The sequence below is a fragment of the Rattus norvegicus genome, chromosome 2, assembly GCF_021556685.1.
Source record: "Rattus norvegicus strain SHRSP/BbbUtx chromosome 2, alternate assembly SHRSP_T2T, whole genome shotgun sequence".
In the NCBI taxonomy this organism is placed as follows: Eukaryota; Metazoa; Chordata; class Mammalia; order Rodentia; family Muridae; genus Rattus; species Rattus norvegicus.
This window is the reverse complement of record NC_141535.1, coordinates 90,270,470-90,293,472: the sequence shown is the minus strand read 5'-3', so window position 1 is coordinate 90,293,472 and position 23,003 is coordinate 90,270,470. Positions and strand designations below refer to the sequence as shown.

The 23,003-nt window shown below is 37.1% G+C and overlaps 1 protein-coding gene across 2 annotated transcripts in view; it reads right to left on the bottom strand.

Moving 5' to 3' along the window:
- Positions 1-23,003, bottom strand: part of Txnl4al1 (thioredoxin-like 4A like 1) — a 399,632-nt gene that overhangs the window by 236,820 nt on the left and 139,809 nt on the right. Inside the window, exon 3 of one of the 2 annotated variants that reach the window (XM_087636532.1) lies at positions 13,450-13,461. The exons of the other annotated variant lie outside the window; for it this stretch is intronic. Within the exon in view, the coding sequence (XP_087492658.1) occupies positions 13,450-13,461 (12 nt within the window). The remainder of the gene's footprint in view (positions 1-13,449; positions 13,462-23,003) is intronic. 2 annotated transcript variants of the gene reach the window in all.

The window sequence follows — 23,003 nt, the reverse complement described above, 5'->3', positions numbered from 1 at the left end:
AGAGAGAAAGAGAGAGAAAGAGAGAGAGAGAGAAAGAGAGAGAGAAAGAGAGAGAAAGAGAGAGAAAGAGAAAGAGAGAGGCTCATACACTCATAATTAAAATAAAAATAATAATTCTTTAATATCTCTCAAAAGAATGACATTTTTATAGAAAGAGCACATTGAGTTCAGGTATCAAGGCTGTTCTTTCAGTGCCTACTTCGGCATAAAATTTACCCTCTCCCAATTGGGAGTTCCTTCAGAGGGAGATTCTGTATGTATTAATAGAAATGCCATATCAGATGTAAGTGACCATGAAAGCATGCTGTATTCAAAGTTTTATTCTCCTCCTCAGTACTGCTATAGATATTTATGAACACAAAAATATTTATGATGTATACACACTACACAGAAGATGGAAACATGGGAATTCTTGCTTGATGAAAAGGGAAAAGCAGGGCTGAATTATTTTTTGAGGAAAAAAAATGAAGCCTGGAAGGTAATCCTTCATTTTTTAACACTGTTAAGAACATAAACAATATCCTTAGCATATAACAGCTGCACATTCCCATGCTGAGAATGAATGCATTCAGCAGCTTTGGAATGCAAATACACATTGATCACAGATCAAACCATAACTGAGAGTGTTGCAAGAGCAGAGGGCTGGAAAGAGCCCTCAGAGAAATGGTATGTTTTCCTCCGGGAGGAAGATGCTTGCAAATTGTTGATACAGAGGGTTCACAACATTAATATGCTTAAAGTGTGTTGCCATGTATATACTTAACCACCTAGTGATAGGAATAAATGAACTAAATATTCTGATAATCTCATTTCACAATGTATAAAGAAAAAGGGGAGTGTTAATCTAAATTAAAATTCAATAATTTCAATATTAATTCTCCTCAGTAAGTAGCATAGTTTTAAATACCTGCTGTGATGCTCTGTTCCTGAGATTAATACATTGTAACAAATACAATTTCTGTCACAAAAGCTTGAAGTTTTCCCTGTAGAACAGTGGTTCTCAACTTGTAAGTTGTGACCCCTTTGAGGTTTAAAAGACCTTTTCACAGGGCTCACATATCAGATATCCTGCATATCAAATATTTATAGTACAAATCATAATATCAGCACAATTACAGTAAAGGACTAGCAACAAAAATAACTTTATGATGGGAGGTCACTACACATGAATTGTAATAAAGGGTCACAGGTAGTTTGCTCCACCTATGCAGAAGACAAAGCCTGGACAATCACTCATTCATGCCTTCCTGCTTCCTTGTAAAATGTGATAATATGTCACAGCTCTTGACACTCATGTTTCTGTTACTCCCTTACAGAATTTTTAACATGTATTGCAACAATGCAGAGACATTACAATATGTGTTTACTAATGAACAGGCTATGCAACTATCAGAAATCTCGTGTCATGATTTAAATTGCACTGGGGATGGCTTGTTGACACTATGAAACTGTAGCTCTAAATGAGTAGACGGAAACAAAGAAAAGTTAAGATTCTTCTCTACTCTTATATTTCATAAAAATCCCACTTTGGCAGTTCATCTTAAATTATAAACACAATCAGGATTTTAGACATACTTTGGTATGATACATTTTCATTACATAGAAACTTGATCATTATTTACTTATTTTAAGTCATATCTTACTAATTCTTTGATCCATAGATGGTAGAATTTTCATATAGAATACAGAATTCAGAATTTCTATTATCTTGGTGACAGATTTTCTATTAAATATTTATTGTCCACTAATTTTTTATTGGTCAGTCACTTAACATTTCCAGAAGAACCCACACTTATGAGAAAGAGCTGTGCCTCAATTCTGCTGTTAGTCACCTTAGAGAATACTTTCCTGCAGAATTTAATTCCATTTAAAACTGATTATATCAAAAGTCTGTGAAGAAATATTTACTACTGCTACATCAAATATTATGTATTTGCTGCTGGCTGGCTTTTTGTAAATCCTGTTTTTTTACTCTAATTTCCAGTGTTGAATACAGTCCTGTTTAATGTAATAAGGAAAAGGAACCACTATAAACCCTTACACACACACACACACCCTGCGTGTGTGCACTTAAAGTTTACCGTCATTTTTATATCCTAAGCTACAAACATTGACTAGCTATCTTAATTGTTCGTGAAGATAAAGAAAGGCATAGGAAGTTAAAAATCTGAATTAATAGAAAAGAGAACAAGAATATTCTGATTATCTCTGCAGAAAGAAAGTTTAATTCACTGGTATAAGTTTCAGGTTATTATTGAACCTGCTTTGCCAGTATGTTCTCTATACGTTAAAAGACAACACAGAATGTTGTCTCTCTATCTCTTATGTTAGCATTGATAAGATAGATAAAATGGGGTTTTAAGATTTAGTTTGACATGAAATGTTTTGATGGACTTTGGTGAAGAAATATGTATCCTTTAGTTTTCTCACAGTGCAAGACAACTAAATATTATAGAAATTTTCTGCGTTTATTTTGCTATACCTAAAGCACAAAATTCCTTAATAACTGAACAATATGTTTATCCCTTGTCATCACATGATATCTTTATATCCATCTCATGGAATTATTTTGAAAAATTTCTTGACAACAGTTTCGAATTTGTGATTTGCATGGTCAAATACTATCTTGAAATATTTAAAAGCTGTTATTATTTCAATGGGCTCAAATTTTTTAACAGTTTACCTAATGAAGCCATATAAATTGTTTATTATTCCTACTGTGAGGAAATTGATATTTTGTTGATGCAATATAATTGACAGATAAGTGCATGAATAAATGCGACTAAAATGAAGTAGAATAAATCATCATTGGGTCAAAGGAAACTCTTACAGAGTTTGTGAGGAGTAAATCTAAGGTAACTTAGCATTCTTCTTTGTGTGGAGACAATCATAATTCCAGCAGGAAGAAACATGAATATTCTTCCTATGAGCAGTGAGGATGAACTAAGCCTTCTGTGACGATTTCCCTTTTCAACTTCTGGTATTCACAGCTGTTTATGAAACATGTAAGTAGAACAGGGTGGGTGTTTTAATGCCAAGTAGCAAAGTGTCTGTCTTCATGTGTGTCATATGGTACAGATCCCATGATATTGCCCTCATTAACATGAAGCTGTAATGAAGTAAGCTAATAGGCCCAGATTGTGATAGCAGCAGTTATCAAATTCGGTTAATTCCATTACTCTAGGTGTTATCATAGAGCTGATTTTGATATATACTATGTGTGATTATATATCAAAAGAAGAATTGAAAGCATATGAAATCCTCTCTTCTTTATACATTCTGTTCAAGAGTATCAAGGTTTTACTTTTGCTGATCAAAGGACAGTGGTATTTTGCTGTGTAAGAATTCCATGAAGAAAAGTAAAATTATTAAACATGAAGGGCATCACTGTGAGAAATTTACTAGACTGTGAGAACTGGCCTGAATCTTTGTGGGCCAATGACAATGATTCTTAGAATGGTGATTGGGACAACTACAACACTACTGGGAAATTTAAACAAATGAAACATTCAAAAATCAAAAATCATTACGAAGTAAAAGTAATGCAAATAGCTCAAATATAAATGTTATTAGTAAGTGATTTGATAAACACCAGATTCTGTCCTTCAGCACCTGCCATCCTATGTCTCATGGTGATCAGAAGACCTAGAAGGAAATCTGGTTCAGATAGCCATAATATGGAACACATCAAAGGAAATGTTTATAGCATCATGCTAAAATGTTTGTTTATAAAAATCTAGCTTTGATGTCACATTGATGATAAGAAAATTGCAATAGGCGTTTTATTATATGAGTAAAGAATTTTATTTAACAATTTGCTAATAGAAACTCATTAGTATGACTAACTGATTTTCGACATAACAAATATAAGCCTTAGAAAGTTCAAAACAAAAGATAAACCTGGATATCATCTTTTCTAGAAGATTCAGAAAATCTCTTAAATGCTTGTGCTTAGCACACGAACCCCATTTGGTACATGGCATCATGGACCAAGGTTTGTAGGAAACCAAGAAACTGTAGAAAATTTAGAAGACCTCAAAGGTGAGTCCATATAAACTTTTGTGCATGTAGATCAACAAAAATAAAGCGATGGCATAAAAGGTAAGAATGGTTTTCATTCTGAAAACATCTCAGAACCATTAAAACTGAAAGTGCCAATATCAAGCCAAGGTAAAGTGAAGAAATGTGGAAAAGAATGATCAGAAATTACAAATAAATAAATGAGGATTTAAAAGAAAGAATTTACCACTTAATGATTAGTTTTATACCCTGTTTTGTTAGTTTGCTAATCAGAGATTGCAAATTAAGTTAAATCCATGCAGAGATTATACAAGATAGCTAGAAGCTTGTAGGACTGTTAAATATCAGTGAGTTTCTTCTTTCTCTTACCAATTTCAGAAAAGGAAACTGTATTGAAATTTCAAAATTATCAATAATCTAATAGAATCTAGAGAAAATCATAGTGAAAAACATATGAGTTAGATGATTATAACAAAGTCCGTTGATATGGATATCAAAATAATCATTCATGGTACTATCATGAAAAGTGTTTAAATTCACACATATTCATTCATATTAGATAGGAGTTGGTAAATGCAGTATTTTATGAATAGCAAATTATGAAGGTTTGTATATGCTCGGCTGAAGGAGTAGCACTAAAGAAGCTGTGGCTCTGTTGGAGTAGATGTGTCACTATGGGTTTGGGGTTTAAGGCCATCATTCTAGCTTCCTGGAGGCCAGCATTCTGCTAGCAGCCTTCAGATGTAGAACACTTAGCTTCTCCTGTACCATGCCTGTCTGGACATAGCCATGTTCTCACCTTGATGATAATAGAATGAACTTCTAAACATTTAAGCCTTCCCTAATTTAGTGTTGTCCTTATAAGAGTTGCCTTGGTCATGGTGTCTGTTAGCAGTTGCAAAATCCTAAGACAGAAGTTGGTACCAGGGTCTGGAGTGTTGCTGTGATAGGCCTGAATACACTTTTGTCTGGAAGAATGAGGATTTTTGAAATTTGGATTTGGAAAGAAGTAGAATGCTTTAAATGGGACTTAATGGGTTATCCTAGTAGATGTTCAAGATTCCAGAGCCATGGGGTAACTGCTGAGGAAAGCTGTTAACAGGGAATGGAACCGTCTCAGGAGAAAGAAATTTGTTTCAGCCAACAAAGATGAAAAAGGAGTTGAAATCTGAAGACCACTGACATCATATACGTAAATGCAGTGGTTGGAGTTTGCCCAACTTTTTTCTGACTTGTTTTGGGAATTACAGTTAAGTGATCAGATGGATCTCAGAAGAGACTTTGAAATTTGGAATTTTTGAGACTTCTAGAGACTATGAGGACTTTGGAAGTTGGACTAAGTAGTTTGCATTATACTCTATTTAGGGATGACCCCCACAGACTAATATGTTTGAATAAGCCTATGGGGTTCATTGTTTGTTTGTATGTGCTTGGCCCAGGGAATGGCACTGTTGGAAGGCATGGCTCAGTTAGAGTAGATATGGTCTTGCTGTGGTAGGTGTGTCATTGTGGGTGTAGGCTTTAAGACTGTCATCCTAGCTGCCTAGAAGTCAGTATTCTGCTAGTAGCCTTCAGATGAAGATGTGGAACTCTTAGGTCCTCCTGTACCATGTCTGCCTGGGTATTGCCATGCTCTCACCATAATGATAATGGACTGCACCTCTGAACCTGTAAGCTAGTCCCAATGAAATGTTGTTCTGTTAAAAGAACTGGTATCAAAGACTATACCTGGACTGACTCTGGGTTCCAACTGCATAAGTAGCAATGGATAGCCTAGTAAGAGCACCGGTGGAAGGGGAAGCCCTTAGTACTGCCAAGACTGAACCCCCAGTGAACATGATTGTTGGGGGAGGGTGGTAATGGGGGAGGATGGGGAGGGGAACACCCATATAGAAGGGGAGGGGGAGGAGTTAGGGGGATGTTGGCCTGGAAACTGGGAAAGGGAATAACAATCGAAATGTAAATAAGAAATACCCAAGTTAATAAAGATGGAAAAAATAAAAAAAATTAAAAAGAGAATTGGTATCAGTTCTATGAAGTAAAACCCTAACTAAGACAAAAATATCTATTACCATAAACTCATGCATTTCTGAGCATGCATTTCTGGAATTATCCACCATGAGTCTATGGCGATAAATTACATCAAGACAAAGAATTCTATTTCCTTATCTAGGTAGTACCTAGGATTCTCTATGAAACAAATACCAAGTACCAGACTTCCTCAACAAGATAAAAGCAGCCATTTGACCTATGTTTCCAGGTCATTTTTGTTTCTCCCTAAACTAGCATGTAGGGGATCAGAACTTAATTAAACCCAGTTTGCATGTGCAGAATTGTAAGTAGGCACCTAAAACCAGCCAAAAGATTCATAATATCATTAGCCATATTTTCTTTTTTTCACATTTCATACATGTAAATCTTTTGGCAGAATCAAAGCAGTATTACATTATATCAACCTTCCAATCAGGAAAGGGACCTCTGTGTGTGTGTGTGTGTGTGTGTGTGTGTGTGTCTTTGTGTGTGTGAATGCATGTGCATTCATGTGCATACACATACAAAATATATAATGATAGACTTGGAAAAAACAGTTACTCTAATCATATATCCTCCTCCTTACACATAAGATTTTATGTGATAATGTGAAAGATAGTATCTTATGAGATGGATACATAATGATTTCTGTATCTAACTAAATTATTCTAATAACTCTGAACAATTTGGACATATATTTTTAAGCATATAACATATTTCATAACCAAACAACTACCTTTTTGCTTATTCTTTAATGGAAATTTAAGACTAAAACTTTTCTTTATAAGTAAAAGTTGTTTTATCACCATTTTGAACCATCTACTGAGTCTTTTAATATACATTTGTTTTATAAAGTGATTATTCAAAGATACAAATTAACATGACAACCTATTTTTTCTTGTTTGCTCTTCTTTGCTGAAACCAAATCCATGACTCAGTAATGCTCTGAGTCGTGCATAGGGAAAGCTACTACACTACTGTCATTAATAATTTGCAATTTACAGAAGTTTCCACATATAAGAAGTAATGTGTTATTGTAATTAAAATTTTTATTTCATATTCATGTGTTTTATATCTCTTTAGTAACATATCTTTATTAAGATTAATCATTGGGTATAAATGAATGTTCTAATGCAAGGTTTATTTGGAAGTCTTTTTCAGATATTTGAAATCTGATAAACAAGTTAATTTAATAGGTATGCATTATAATACTATATAATTGAAATTGGAATTGGTTAAAAATATTTTATTTATTAAGAATATAAAAATTGTTGATGCAATTGAAAATTACGCATAATGTCCATATATATGTATATATAAAGACAGATGCATGGGTTTTCTATAATTTACACAATTGCTCTATGGCATCACATCAATTTTCTATCAATTCAACAAAGTAATTTATCAGAGGAATAGAGAGTGATACAGGTTCTGAGGATAATGTTTTAATTTGCATGCTCTATGTCATGATATTCTACCTTACCTTTCTGCCCTGACTACTGGACAGTAAGTAGCTCCCGTTTAAAACACTTACTAGGAAATGCTTAGAATTTTCATCTTTTTTATCAATTATTAATCAAAACTTTTGCAGTAATAAGTATTAGGGCTTTTTATTTTATTTTAATCTATTTCAGAATAATATTTGTCAACTCAACCATTTTTAACAAGCTAAGATAGTTAAGTTGCATTTATAAATAATGAGAATTAGTTATGGAGCTCAACTAAATAAAGAGTCCATGCGACAATAAAGTGAAACGAAGATAAGCATGAAATCAAAACTTAATATAAAGATAGGTGATTAAATTTAAATATTCTTACATTTATATACCTGAATTTATGTGGGCATAATTTATCCAATCAATGGTTTCTCACATAGGAGTGAACACATGATTTATAAAGCTGCAGTCAGGGGAAAACAAGAGAAACTCTTTTTGTAAGTAGAAGAATCTAAGGAATGAATAAATTGGCTTGTGAATATACCATACTGTCAGAAATTACAGATTATTCAAAATACACACATACACACATGCACATGCACACACACAAAAACACACACACACACACACACACACACACACACACACAGTGATGCCAGTTAAAACTACCTAAAGAAGCTCATATTTGACAGAGGTGATTCAATTTTAGGAACAAAGTGAAGAAAAGTGTTAGTTTAGTATTTATTTCTTGAATCCAGGCTGAAACAAATCTATAGCTAAATAAATAAATATAGAAGAAAATAAAAGTGTAGAAGAATTCTAAATGATTAATGGATATGCTTTCTGAGATGCTAAATTTTATTTGTCAACTTGCCTGAGCTGGAGGATGTTCAAAGTGCTGATACCGCATTATTTATCAAGATGTCTACATAATTCTGGAAGAATTGACGTTAAGTTAGTTGATTGTTAAAATGGTGACTTGCCAGTTAGGACTATCCAGTTACTTGAGGATTGATGTAGGATAAACAGGAAAATTATGCAGAAGAATTATTCAGAAAAAAAAATGCAGTCAAGTAAATCCTCACTTTATATACCATCTATATTTGGCAACTTTCTTCATGGTAGTAACAATTTGAAAATTAGGATAAAGAATAGCTTTTCTAAACACAAATATATAACAGTAATATATGCAGGTTAGTAAGTCATGAATTTTGTGACAGTAAATGTTCTACCTATAATGTGAAAAAAAAGTTCTGGTTTTCTCCCCAAAATGCAGAATGTTTGCCTTCTTATTAGACAGATGACATAGAAAAGTCACAATAATAAGCTTGCTAAAAACTTGGTTACAACCAAGTCATTTCACATCAGCAATAAAATGGAGTAACTGACAGATAAAATGGATCAAAAAATATGACTGTTGGGTTTCTGTCTGCACACAGAGCTGACCCTGTGTCAAATCTCCCTGTATTCAGATCCCACCAGGAGAGAGTTGGTCTTTCAGGAGTGCTGACACACCTGACAGCATAGGTAAGACCACCACTTCTGCTCAGCGGAACCCTCCAGGAGGCCTCAGGACACAGGAACTGAGAAACAGTCTTGGACAGGATACTTATGGTTTCCATCTGTACCTGTAGCTGACCTAAGGCCACAGCTCTCTATACCAAAATTCTGTCTGGAGAGAGCTGGTCTCCCAGGAGTGCTAAAACATAGGCTTACAGGAGGATAAAGCCACTGTCAGGGAAAGAAAGATCAACTAACACCAGAGATAATCAGATGGCAAGAGTCAAGTGCAAGAACCTAAGCAACAGGAACCAAGGCCACCTGATAAAATCAGAACCCAGTTCTCCCACCACCACAAGTCCTGGTTAGCTCAACACACTAGAAAAGCAAAATTCTGTTTTAAAATTGCATCTCATGATGTTGTCAGAGGACATTAAGTGAGACATAAATAACTCCCTTAAAGAAATGCAGGGCAACATAGGTAAACAGATAGAAGCCCTTAAAGAGGAAACAGAAAAGTCCCTTAAAGAATTACAGGAGGCAGCAGCTCTCTGCTCCCAGACCCCGTGAGAGAGAGACCCAAACGCCTGGTCAGGTGGGCACTCCTGAGGCTGCAGAGCGGAAGAGACCACCAACACTGCTCACCCCTGCCCACATCCCTGGCCCAAGAGGAAACTGTATAAGGCCTCTGGGCTCCCGTGGGGGAGGGCCCAGGAGCGGCAGGACCCCTGCATGAGACACCACCTGAACCTGAAGGAAACAGACCGGATAAACAGCTCTCTGCACCCAAATCCCGTGGGAGGGAGAGCTAAACCTTCAGAGAGGCAGACAAGCCTGGAAAACCAGAAGAGACTGCTCTCTGCACACACATCTCGGACGCCAGAGGAAAAAGCCAAAGACCATCTGGAACCCTGGTGCACTGAAGCTCCCAGAAGGGGCGGCACAGGTCTTCCTGGTTGCTGCCGCTGCAGAGAGCCCGTGGGCAGCACCCCACGAGCGAACTTGAGCCTCAGGACCACAGGTAAGACCAAATTTTCTGCTGCAAGAAAGCTGCCTGGTGAACTCAAGACACAGGCCCACAGGAACAGCTGAAGACCTGTAGAGAGGAAAAACTACACGCCCGAAAGCAGAACAATCTGTCCCCATAACTGACTGAAAGAGAGGAAAACAAGTCTACAGCACTCCTGACACACAGGCTTATAGGACAGTCTAGCCACTGTCAGAAATAGCAGAACAAAGTAACACTAGAGATAATCTGATGGCGAGAGGCAAGCGCAGGACCCCAAGCAACAGAAACCAAGACTACATGGCACCATCGGAGCCCAATTCTCCCATCAAAACAAACATGGAATATCCAAACACACCAAAAAGCAAGATCTAGTTTCAAAATCATTTTTGATCATGATGCTGGAGGACTTCAAGAAAGACGTGAAGAACTCCCTTAGAGAACAAGTAGAAGCCTACAGAGAGGAATCGCAAAAATGCCTGAAAGAATTCCAGGAAAACATAAATAAACAAGTAGAAGCCCATAGAGAGGAGACACAAAAATCCCTGAAAGAATTCCAGGAAAACATAAATAAACAAGTAGAAGCCCATAGAGTGGAGACACAAAAATCCCTGAAAGAATTCCAGGAAAACACAATCAAACAGTTGAAGGAATTAAAAATGGAAATAGAAGCAATCAAGAAAGAACACATGGAAACAACCCTGGATATAGAAAACCAAAAGAAGAGACAAGGAGCTGTAGATACAAGCTTCACGAACAGAATACAAGAAATGGAAGAGAGAATCTCAGGAGCAGAAGATTCCATAGAAATCATTGACTCAACTGTCAAAGATAATGTAAAGCGGAAAAAGCTACTGGTCCAAAACATACAGGAAATCCAGGACTCAATGAGAAGATCAAACCTAAGGATAATATGTATAGAAGAGAGTGAAGACTCCCAGCTCAAAGGACCAGTAAATATCTTCAACAAAATCATAGAAGAAAACTTCCCTAACCTAAAAAAGAGATACCCATAGACATAAAAGAAGCCTACAGAACTCCAAATAGATTGGACCAGAAAAGAAACACCTCCCGTCACATAATTGTCAAAACACCAAATGCACAAAATAAAGAAAGAATATTAAAAGCAGTAAGGGAAAAAGATCAAGTAACATATAATGGCAGACCTATCAGAATCACACCAGACTTCTCGCCAGAAACTATGAAGGCCAGAAGATCCTGGACTGATGTCATACAGACCCTAAGAGAACACAAATGCCAGCCCAGGTTACTGTATCCAGCAAAACTCTCAATTAACATTGATGGAGAAACCAAGATATTCCATGACAAAACCAAATTTACACAATATCTTTCTACAAATCCAGCACTACAAAGGATAATAAATGGTAAAGCCCAACATAAGGAGGCAAGCTATACCCTAGAATAAGCAAGAAACTAATCGTCTTGGCAACAAAACAAAGAGAATGAAAGCACACAAACATAACCTCACATCCAAATATGAATATAACGGGAAGCAATAATAACTATTCCTTAATATCTCTCAATATCAATGGCCTCAACTCCCCAATAAAAAGACATAGATTAACAAACTGGATACGCAACGAGGACCCTGCATTCTGCTGCCTACAGGAAACACACCTCAGAGACAAAGACAGACACTACCTCAGAATGAAAGGCTGGAAAACAACTTTCCAAGCAAATGGTCAGAAGAGGAAAGCCGGAGTAGCCATTCTAATATCAAATAAAATCAATTTCCAACTAAAATGCATCAAAAAAGTTAAGGAAGGACACTTCATATTCATCAAAGGAAAAATCCACCAAGATGAACTCTCAATCCTAAATATCTATGCCCCAAATACAAGGACACCTACATACGTAAAAGAAACCTTACTAAAGCTCAAAACACACATTGCACCTCACACAATAATAGTGGGAGATTTCAACACCCCAATCTCATCAATGGACAGATCATGGAAACAGAAATTAAACAGTGATGTCGACAGACTAAGAGAAGTCATGAGCCAAATGGACTTAACGGATATTTAGAGAACATTCTATCCTAAAGCAAAAGGATATACCTTCTTCTCAGCTCCTCATGGTACTTTCTCCAAAATTGACCATATAATTGGTCAAAAAACGGCCCCAACAGGTACAGAAAGTTAGAAATAATCCCATGCGTGCTATCGGACCACCACGGCCTAAAACTGGTCTTCAGTAACAATAAGGGAAGAATGCCCACATATACGTGGAAATTGAACAATGCTCTACTCAATGATAACCTGGTCAAGGAAGAAATAAAGAAAGAAATTAAAAACTTTTTAGAATTTAATGAAAATGATGGTACAACATACCCAAACTTATGGGACACAATGAAAGCTGTGCTAAGAAGAAAACTCATAGCGCTGAGTGCCTGCAGAAAGAAAAAGGAAAGAGCATATGTCAGCAGCTTGACAGCACACCTAAAAGCTCTAGAACAAAAAGAAGCAAATACACCCAGGAGGAGTAGAAGGCAGGAAATAATCCAACTCAGAGCTGAAATCAACCAAGTAGAAACAAAAAGGACCATAGAAAGAATCAACAGAACCAAAAGTTGGTTCTTTGAGAAAATCAACAAGATAGATAAACCCTTAGCCAGACTAAGGAGAGGACACAGAGAGTGCGTCCAAATTAACAAAATCAGAAATGAAAAGGGAGACATAACTACAGATTCAGAGGAAATTCAAAAAATCATCAGATCTTACTATAAAAACCTATATTCAACAAAACTTGAAAATCTTCAGGAAATGGACAATTTCCTAGACAGATACCAGGTATCGAAGTTAAATCAGGAACAGAGAAACCAGTTAAACAACCCCATAACTCCTAAGGAAATAGAAGCAGTCATTAAAGGTCTCCCAACCAAAAAGAGCCCAGGTCCAGACGGGTTTAGTGCAGAATTCTATCAAAACTTCATAGAAGACCTCATACCAATATTATCCAAACTATTCCACAAAATTGAAACAGATGGAGCCCTACTGAATTCCTTCTACAAAGCCACAATTAATCTTATACCTAAACCACACAAAGACACAACAAAGAAAGAGAACTTCAGACCAATTTCCCTTATGAATATCGACGCAAAAATACTCAACAAAATTCTGGCAAACCGAATTCAAGAGCACATCAAAACAATCAACCACCATGATCAAGTAGGCTTCATCCCAGGCATGCAGGGATGGTTTAATATACGGAAAACCATCAACGTGATCCATTATATAAACAAACTGAAAGAACAGAACCACATGATCATTTCATTAGATGCTGAGAAAGCATTTGACAAAATTCAACACCCCTTCATGATAAAAGTCCTGGAAAGAATAGGAATTCAAGGCCCATACCTAAACATAGTAAAAGCCATATACAGCAAACCAGTTGCTAACATTAAACTAAATGGAGAGAAACTTGAAGCAATCCCACTAAAATCAGGGACTAGACAAGGCTGCCCACTCTCTCCCTACTTATTCAATATAGTTCTTGAAGTTCTAGCCAGAGCAATCAGACAACAAAAGGAGATCAAGGGGATACAGATCTGAAAAGAAGAGGTCACAATATCACTATTTGCAGATGACATGATAGTATATTTACGTGATCCCAAAAGTTCCACCAGAGAACTATTAAAGCTGATAAACAACTTCAGCAAAGTGGCTGGGTATAAAATTAACTCAAATAAATCAGTTGCCTTCCTCTATACAAAAGAGAAACAAGCCGAGAAAGAAATTAGGGAAACGACACCCTTCATAATAGACCCAAATAATATAAAGTACCTCGGTGTGACTTTAACCAAGCAAGTAAAAGATCTGTACAATAAGAACTTGAAGACACTGAGGAAAGAAATTGAAGAAGACCTCAGAAGATGGAAAGATCTCCCATGCTCATGGATTGGCAGGATTAATATAGTAAAAATGGCCATTTTACCAAAAGCAATCTACAGATTCAATGCAATCCCCATCAAAATACCAATCCAATTCTTCAAAGAGTTAGACAGAACACTTTGCAAATTCATCTGGAATAACAAAAAGCCCAGGATAGCTAAAGCTATCCTCAACAACAAAAGGACTTCAGGGGGAATCACTATCCCTGAACTCAAGCAGTATTACAGAGCAATAGTGATAAAAACTGCATGGTATTGGTACAGAGACAGACAGATAGACCAATGGAATAGAATTGAAGACCCAGAAATGAACCCACACACCTATGGTCACTTGATTTTTGACAAAGGAGCCAAAACCATCCAATGGAAAAAAGATAGCATTTTCAGCAAATGGTGCTGGTTCAACTGGAGGGCAACATGTAGAAGAATGCAGATCGATCCATGCTTATCACCCTGTACAAAGCTTAAGTCGAAGTGGATCAAGGACCTCCACATCAAACCAGACACACTCAAACTAATAGAAGAAAAACTAGGGAAGCATCTGGAACACATGGGCACTGGAAAAAATTTCCTGAACAAAACACCAATGGCTTATGCTCTAAGATCAAGAATCGACAAATGGGATCTCATAAAACTGCAAAGCTTCTGTAAGGCAAAGGACACTGTGGTTAGGACAAAACGGCAACCAACAGATTGGCAAAAGATCTTTACCAATCCTACAACAGATAGAGGCCTTATATCCAAAATATACAAAGAACTTAAGAAGTTAGACCGCAGGGAAACAAATAACCCTATTAAAAAATGGGGTTCAGAGCTAAACAAAAAATTCACAGCTGAGGAATGCCGAATGGCTGGGAAACACCTAAAGAAATGTTCAACATCTTTAGTCATAAGGGAAATGCAAATCAAAACAACCCTGAGATTTCACCTCACACCAGTGAGAATGGCTAAGATCAAAAACTCAGGTGACAGCAGATGCTGGCGAGGATGTGGAGAAAGAGGAACACTCCTCATTGTTGGTGGGATTGCAGACTGGTAAAACCATTCTGGAATTCAGTCTGGAGGTTCCTCAGAAAATTGGACATTGAACTGCCTGAGGATCCAGCTATACCTCTCTTGGGCATATACCCAAAAGATGCCTCAACATATAAAAGAGACACGTGCTCCACTATGTTCATCGCAGCCTTATTTATAATAGCCAGAAACTGGATAGAACCCAGATGCCCTTCAACAGAGGAATGGATACAGAAAATGTGGTACATCTACACAATGGAATATTACTCAGCTATCAAAAACAACGAGTTTATGAAATTCGTAGGCAAATGGTTGGAACTGGAAAATATCATCCTGAGTGAGCTAACCCAATCACAGAAAGACATACATGGTATGCACTCATTGATAAGTGGCTATTAGCCCAAATGCTTCAATTACCATAGATCCCTAGAACAAACAAAACTCAAGACGGATGATCAAAATGTGAATGCTTCACTCCTTCTTTAAATGAGGAAAAAGAATACCCTTGGCAGGGAAGGGAGAGGCAAAGATTAAAACAGAGACTGAAGGAACACCCATTCAGAGCCTGCCCCACATGTGGCCCATACATATACAGCCACCCAATTAGACAAGATGGATGAAGCAAAGAAGTGCAGACCGACAGGACCCGGACGTAGATCGCTCCTGAGAGACACAGCCAGAATACAGCAAATGCAGAGGCGAATGCCAGCAGCAAACCACTGAACTGAGAATAGGTCCCCCGTTGAAGGAATCAGAGAAAGAACTGGAAGAGCTTGAAGGGGCTCGAGACCCAAAAAGTACAACAATGTCAAGCAACCAGAGCTTCCAGGGACTAAGCCACTACCTAAAGACTATACATGGACTGACCCTGTACTCTGACCCCATAGGTAGCAATGAATATCCTAGTGGGAGCACCAGTGGAGGGGGAAGCCCTGGGTCCTGCTATGACTGAACCCCCAGTGAACTATACTATGGGGGGAGGGCGGCAATGGGGGGAGGGTTGGAAGGGGAACACCCATAAGGAAGGGGAGGGGGGAGGGGGATGTTTGCCCGGAAACCGGGAAAGGGGTAACACTTGAAATGTATATAAGAAATACTCAAGTTAATAAAAAAAAAAAAGAATTACAGGAAAATGCAACCACACAGGTGAAGGAATTGAACAAAACCATCCAGGATCTAAAAATGAAAATAGAAACAATAAAGTAATCACAAAAAGAGACAGCCCTGAAGATAGAAAACCTAAGAAGGATATCAAGGGTCATAAATGCAAGCATAATCAACAGAATACAAGAGATAGAAAAGAGAATCTAAGGGAAAGAAGATACCATAGAAAACATGGAAACAACAAAGAACCTGTAAAACACAAAAAGATCCTAACCCAACACATCCATGGAATCCAGGACACAATGGGATGTTCAAACCTAAGAATGATAGGAATAGAGGACAGCAAAGATTTCCAAATTAAAGAGCTAGTAAATATCTTCAAAACATTATAGAAAAAACTTCTCTAACCCTTAAACATACAAGCCTATAGAACTCCAAATAGATTAGACCAGAAAAGAAATATGTCCTGTCACATAATAGTCAAAACACCAAATATCCAAAATAAAGAATATTAAAGCAGTAATAGAACAAGTTCAAGTAATATATAAAGGCAAACCTATCAGAATTACACCAGACTTCTCAACAGAGACTATGAAAGCTAGAGGATCCTGAACAGATGTCATACAGACTCTAAGGGAACACATATGCCAGACCAGACTACTATACCCAGGAAAACTCTCAAATAACATACATGGTGAAACCAACATATTTCATGACAAAACCAAATTTACACAATATCTTTCCACAAATACAACCATACAAAAGATTATAGATGGAAAACCCCAACACAAGGAGGGAAACTACACCCTAGAAAAATGATGAAAGTAATATTCTTTCATCTAACCACAAACAAGATATGTTTGTGTAAACATAATTTCAACTCTAACAACAAAAGTAATAGGAAACAACAATCATTGGTCCCTAATCTGTCAACATCAATGGACTCAATTCTCCAATAAAAAGACATAGATTAACAGACTAGTTATGTAAACTGGACCCAGCATTAGTACTTCAACAAAAAACCAGGCACACTGAAACTAATGGAAGAGAAAGTAGGAAAGAGCCTTGAACTCATTGGTAGAAGGGGAATTTCATAATCAGAATTGAAATGGTTCATGCTCTAAGATCAAGAATTGATAAATGGGACCTTCTGAAACTGGAAGGCTTCTCTAAGCTAAAGGACATAGTTAATTGGACAAATCAGCATCCTATAAATTGGGGGAAAATCTATATTAATCCCATATCTGAGAGAGAGCTAATATCCAAAATATAAAGAACTCAAGAAACCAAAAAAAAAAAAAACAAAAACAAAAACAAACAAACAAACAAACAAAAAAACCCCAAACAACCCAATCAAAAATGGGGTATAGAACTAAACAGAGATTTCATAACAGAGGAATCTTGAATGGCCAAGAAGTATTTAAAGAAATGTTCAAAGCCCTTAGTGATCAAAGAAACGCAAATCAAAATGATGTGAGATTCTACCTTACACCAGTCAGAGTGGCTAAGATCAAAATTTCAGGTGACAGCACATGTTGGCAGTGATGTGAAGAAAGAGGAAAACTACTCTGTTGCTGGTGGGATTGCAAATTGCCACAATTACTCTGGAAATCAACCTGTAAATGCCTTAGAAAATTGCAAAGAGATCTACCTTAAGACTCAGCTATATCACTCTTGGGAATATACCCAAAAGATGCCCCACCAGGCCACAGGGGCATGTGTTTCACTATGTTCACAGAGGACTTGTTTGTGATAGCCAGAAGCTGGAAACGACTCAGATGTCCCATGAAAGAAGAATGGATACACAAAACGTGGTTCATTTACACAATAGAATACTAATGGATGTGGAGTAGTCGGAAGGTGGACTGGGAGGAGAATAAAATCTGGAGTGTAAAAATAAATAAAAAAATTTTAAAAAATAGAGAAAAGAACAAGGACATCCTGATTTTTGAAGGTAAATGGATAGAATTAGAAAATATCATCCTGAGTGAGGTAACTCAGACCCAAAAGGACATGCAAGTTATCTACTCACTAATATGTGGATATTAGCCAAATTAAAAAGAAAGTACAGAATACTCAAGGGACAGTCCACAGTACTTAAAAATATCAATAAGCCAAATGACCCAAGTGAGGATGCCCCATTCCTACTTGGTAGGGAGAAGAAAGCAATCACAAGGGAGGAAGGCAGGGAGGGACCTGTGTGGGAAAGGGGAATATGATCAGGTATTGGGTGAGAGAAAATGACTGAAGCCTTGAGGACCAGCAAAAAGGATGGAAACAAGCAACCTAGAGAGATAGGAAGTGGGGAGACCCTCTACAATGTACCAGAGACCTGGGAGATAAGAGATTATTAGGACTCAAAGATAAATACCTTAAATGAAATGCCCTACTGTGTGGAAAGGAAACTTGTAGAGCCCACCTCCAGAAGAAAATCAGGGCAACAAGTGAGTGATGGGCTTGCTATCCCACAGTCAAAACTCTGATCCATAAGTTTTTCTGTCTGAAAGAATTGCAAAGACTGAAAAGGACAAGAGCCTGAAGAAAAGGGGTCTAGCAACAGGTCTAAAGTGGGATCCAGCTTAAGGGAGGCCCCAAAGCCTGACACTAATACTATGGAGTGCTCACAAAAAGGGGCCTATCATGACTGCCTTCCAAATGACCCAACAAGCAACTGAGTCAGATGCAGATATTTGCACCCAACTAATGGATAGTAGTTGCTGACCCCTGTCGTTGAATTAGGGAAAAGCTGGAAGAAGCTGAGGAGGAGGGCAACCCTGTAGGAGGACCTGCAGTCTCATTTAACCTGGACACCCCCCTCCTCTGTGAACTGTCAGACACTGAACCACCAACCAGGTAGCATACATAATCTGAGATGAGGCCTCCAACACATATACAGCAAAGAACTGCAGAGGTCTGGGTTCAGTCAGAGAAGATGAACCTAACCTTCAAGAGATTGGAGGCCCCAGGGAGTTTAGATGCTTGGTGGAGTGGTGGGTGGGGACATCCTCCTGGAGACAGGAGTTTGGGGAGGGGGTATAAAATGGGGAAACATCAGAGGATAGACCTGGATGGAGATAAAATCCGTAATGAAAACAAAATATTAAATACAATTTTGAAAAAGAATAAAAAAAACCAGTTGTACTAAGTACTGTTCTCATTATTTTGTCAAAATATCTGACAAAAATAACTTAAGAAAGCAAAGTCTCATGTTGAATAGAACAGACTGGCATTGAGAGAGGTCACAATGGAAGGAGCTTATGGGAGTAAATCACATTGAATCTGTAGTCAGGAGACTAAAAATAATGAGTGCTGATGGTCAGCTCACTTTCGCTGAGGGGTCTGAGACGGCTGCCCATTGGATGGTGCTATCTCCATTTAGGTTGAGTCTTGTATGCTCAGTTAAATTATCTCAAAGAAAAACCAAAAATCAGACATACAGAGACATGTTTCCAAACTGACTCCAAATCATTTAACCTTGACAGTGAAGATTAGTCATCCCTGGGGCCAATAATTTGACTGATTTTCTCACAAGGAATCAGTAGGCCCAATGTGCCTACTATTTCAAATCAACACATGAGACTTACTGGTTGAATTCTTCTCTTGCATTATGTGTTGTTCTATGTTTTGAGGCCACAGCAGAATGAAAGCTCAAAACCAGGTGCTAACCAGGCTCAGTTTCGTGTGTGGAGAAAATCAAATTAATGAATAAACATAGCATGGTGGAATGGCTATTCCTGGTTATCAACTTGACTATATCTGAAATGGACAGCAATCCAGAAATGAAGAGCTCACGTGTGATCCAGATCTTGAGGCATAGTGACTATGCAAATCTTAGGCCCAGGCAAAGTAATATACTCCTTTAATCCCAAGAGATTAAAGCAAGGGGATCCCTGAGTTCAAGGTCATCCAGGGACAAAACAGGTACCAGATCCAGGCCTGGTGGTACATAACTTTAGTCTGGGTAACAGACTATCAGAGAGTTACATAGGGACAATGGAAGAAGGAAAATTTGGTCCTCTTTGCCTGCTTGCATTTTACTTTCCAGCACCTCTGTTGAAATTTACTTCTGCAGAAGACTAGGTAAAACAGCTTGCCTTGTAGGAATAGATTCTTAAACTTCCCATTCACAGCTGACCATTGTTGGGGAGATGGACTACAGACTGTAAGTCATCATAACAAATCCCCTTACTATATAGAGATATCCATAAGTTCTGTAACTCTAGAGAACTCTGACCAATGCATATGGCAAGTGACAGTAAGTGCCCTGAAAGAAATTAAATACTATAAAGAAGAAAACGGAGGGCAGAAGGAAGCTACAGCTCTATTTTGCTTCAAAATACCTAAGAGGTTCAAAGTAATATATTAATGCCAGAAAGAAGTGCAGAGTGAAGAGAAAGTGAAAAGGAGAGAAGGGAAAGAAAGAAAATGTTAAAAGAAGGGGAAAGATGGAGAGAGAGGAAAAAGGAGAACTGAATGGGAAGTTTCTTTGTACCAATTTCCTCCCAACATCCATCTAAGAGAAAGACTCATCAATTCACTTCATAGTGCTCAAGAAGTTCCTGAAATTTAAAGGATTGATAAGCAACGCCCCACTGTTATGCAAAATGGAAATTACTTGGGAAAAGAAATGTTAATTTGCTGGGCTTTCTGTAAGTCCTCCAGGGAGTTCTAGGGGTATAATATTTATGAACTGTCACTCAAACTGGTGTGGCCTTTTCAGTTTTGTAGTTTCCTTTGAGCCATAGTTCTGTAAATAATCCTGATAAAGTCATCAGTTTTTCAAGTTGGAAAAAAAAATAAAAACAGTTCAACCACATGGACAATACATTAGAAAGTGAAGAATAGTAAAGAGTAATAAAGAGAGAAAAGTACTTGTATGATAACTTTATTTTTTAAAATAGTTAAATGTTTCCATTGTATATAAATATTTATATAAACATTATATAAAAATTTTAAATATTATAATTAACACACTTCTTCAGTCCCTTTTCTCGCTCCAAACCCTTCTTCCAACAATCCACACACTCCACATTTCAGCCTCAAATTTCCTTAATTATTAACGTGTGTGTGTGTGTGTGTGTGTGTGTGTGTGTGTGTCCACATATGACCTGCTAAGCTCAGATAATATTACCTCTGTGTCTGTATTCAGAGCTGACTTCTGGCACTGTGCTCTTGTACGTTTTACCCCGGAGTGATGCTTTCATCAGCATGTTACAGATACAGTAGTGTTTTGTGTAAAATTGAGGCCTCCTGAGCTTTTTCAGCTCATGTTGGCATTTCCATTGGTAACATCCTTCTTCAGGTCACATTTGGACAATCATATTTGTGAGGTTTTATAAATTTAAACTTAGCTCCATTAAAAAATAAATACTTCAATGAAGGGAAACACAGTGGACATTGCTTGGTCAGTGTTATCCATCTACAAATTTCAACTCAGTAAATTTTAATGAACTATATTTGAAATATATGACACTGAATATATTAGCATGGACAAAGTACTATGAAAGTGTAATTTTTAAATTCCCCCTTAGGAAGTTCATGTATATATTCTCCATCCTGATTTATGACATTGGCCATTGCTCTACATCTGTGGGAAATGATCCATGTCAATCTAATGCCTCCTCCTGTCTGATTAATTGTCCTCATTACAGACACTAAGTGATGTGGTGTCCACACATCTTCACCTGATAACTCTTAATGGCTCTGACACCAAATTGATCTGCCCCTTTAACTGTTGTGATGGAATTTCTCTCAGTTTGCTTGGTAAGTTGTGGATCACCCAATCCCCTTGTCTACGTCTCCTTCCAGTCCCTTTCTCACTCACTGCTTCTAGTGCATTTTATCAGCAATATAGGTATGGTAAATGTTCAACTATTCTGTCTATTTCTTTCATTGCCCTGTTGGATTGATTTCTTGCATCTTGTCCATTGTATTTGATTTCTGGTAATGAGGTTTCACCAGTCTCGGCTTTAATAGGGCTTTCCAAGATGAAAAACCTGGAAAAACTGTACAATAAGTATTTGAACAAGTAATTTTTCCTCACCATAGACACTTTTGTAGTCTGAAATAAAGCAGTGTTCTTGTTTGTATACGTGCAGATTTCAAAATAATTTTAAATTTTAGCATAAATTTGATGTCAATATATAAAAACAACCTCAAAATTCACTTTCAAACTTAGTGGAACTAATGAGAAAAATAAAGATTAGTACCTATAGGATAAGAAAATACCTTTAGGAAGAAAATGTAGATACATAAAAGGAATGACAATTAGGTCTCTTATTTATTGGGGAAAAATGCTCCTTTTCTTTTTAATGAAATCCCATCATCTGAAAAATTGTTTTAAAGTTACAAAAATTGCTTACAATAGATTTAGGCATCTTAAAAATTTGAACTTGATATTTTCTACTTAAAATAGAAGATATAAATAGAGTGTGTCTCTGATAGAGTGACCTCCATGCCAGAAACATTTTTTAAAATCTCTCAAAGCCATGTTTCTCACTGTACAGTAGTGGTCCGTACTGTCAATCCTGGCTCCTTTCTGAGCTATACCTTATGCATGTAAGATGCATGTCTCATAGTGAATAAAAAAATGTAATACAAATCTGTGCATGAGGTTAAACATCAATATCAATTTTCATAAATCACATTCAGAGGAAAAGGATTATATTCACCTTTATTTCCAGTGACTGATTATTTCTCTTGCTAATTACGTCCTGAAGAGTTTCAGATTGTACACATATGCTTTGATAATACTTACTATCCCTACATTTTTAATAATCTCTCATTTTCCTCTCCATCCAACTTCATGCTCCCACCAAATCCCAAAAAGAATAAACAAACAAACAACAACAGAAACAGCAATCAGAAAACAAAAAATCTTTAAACACCAATTTGTAGTGCCCAAAATACTCATGAGTTGACCAACCATTGCCTTATAGCATAATTCAATTTATCTAGGAAGCATCTAAACACGTATGACACA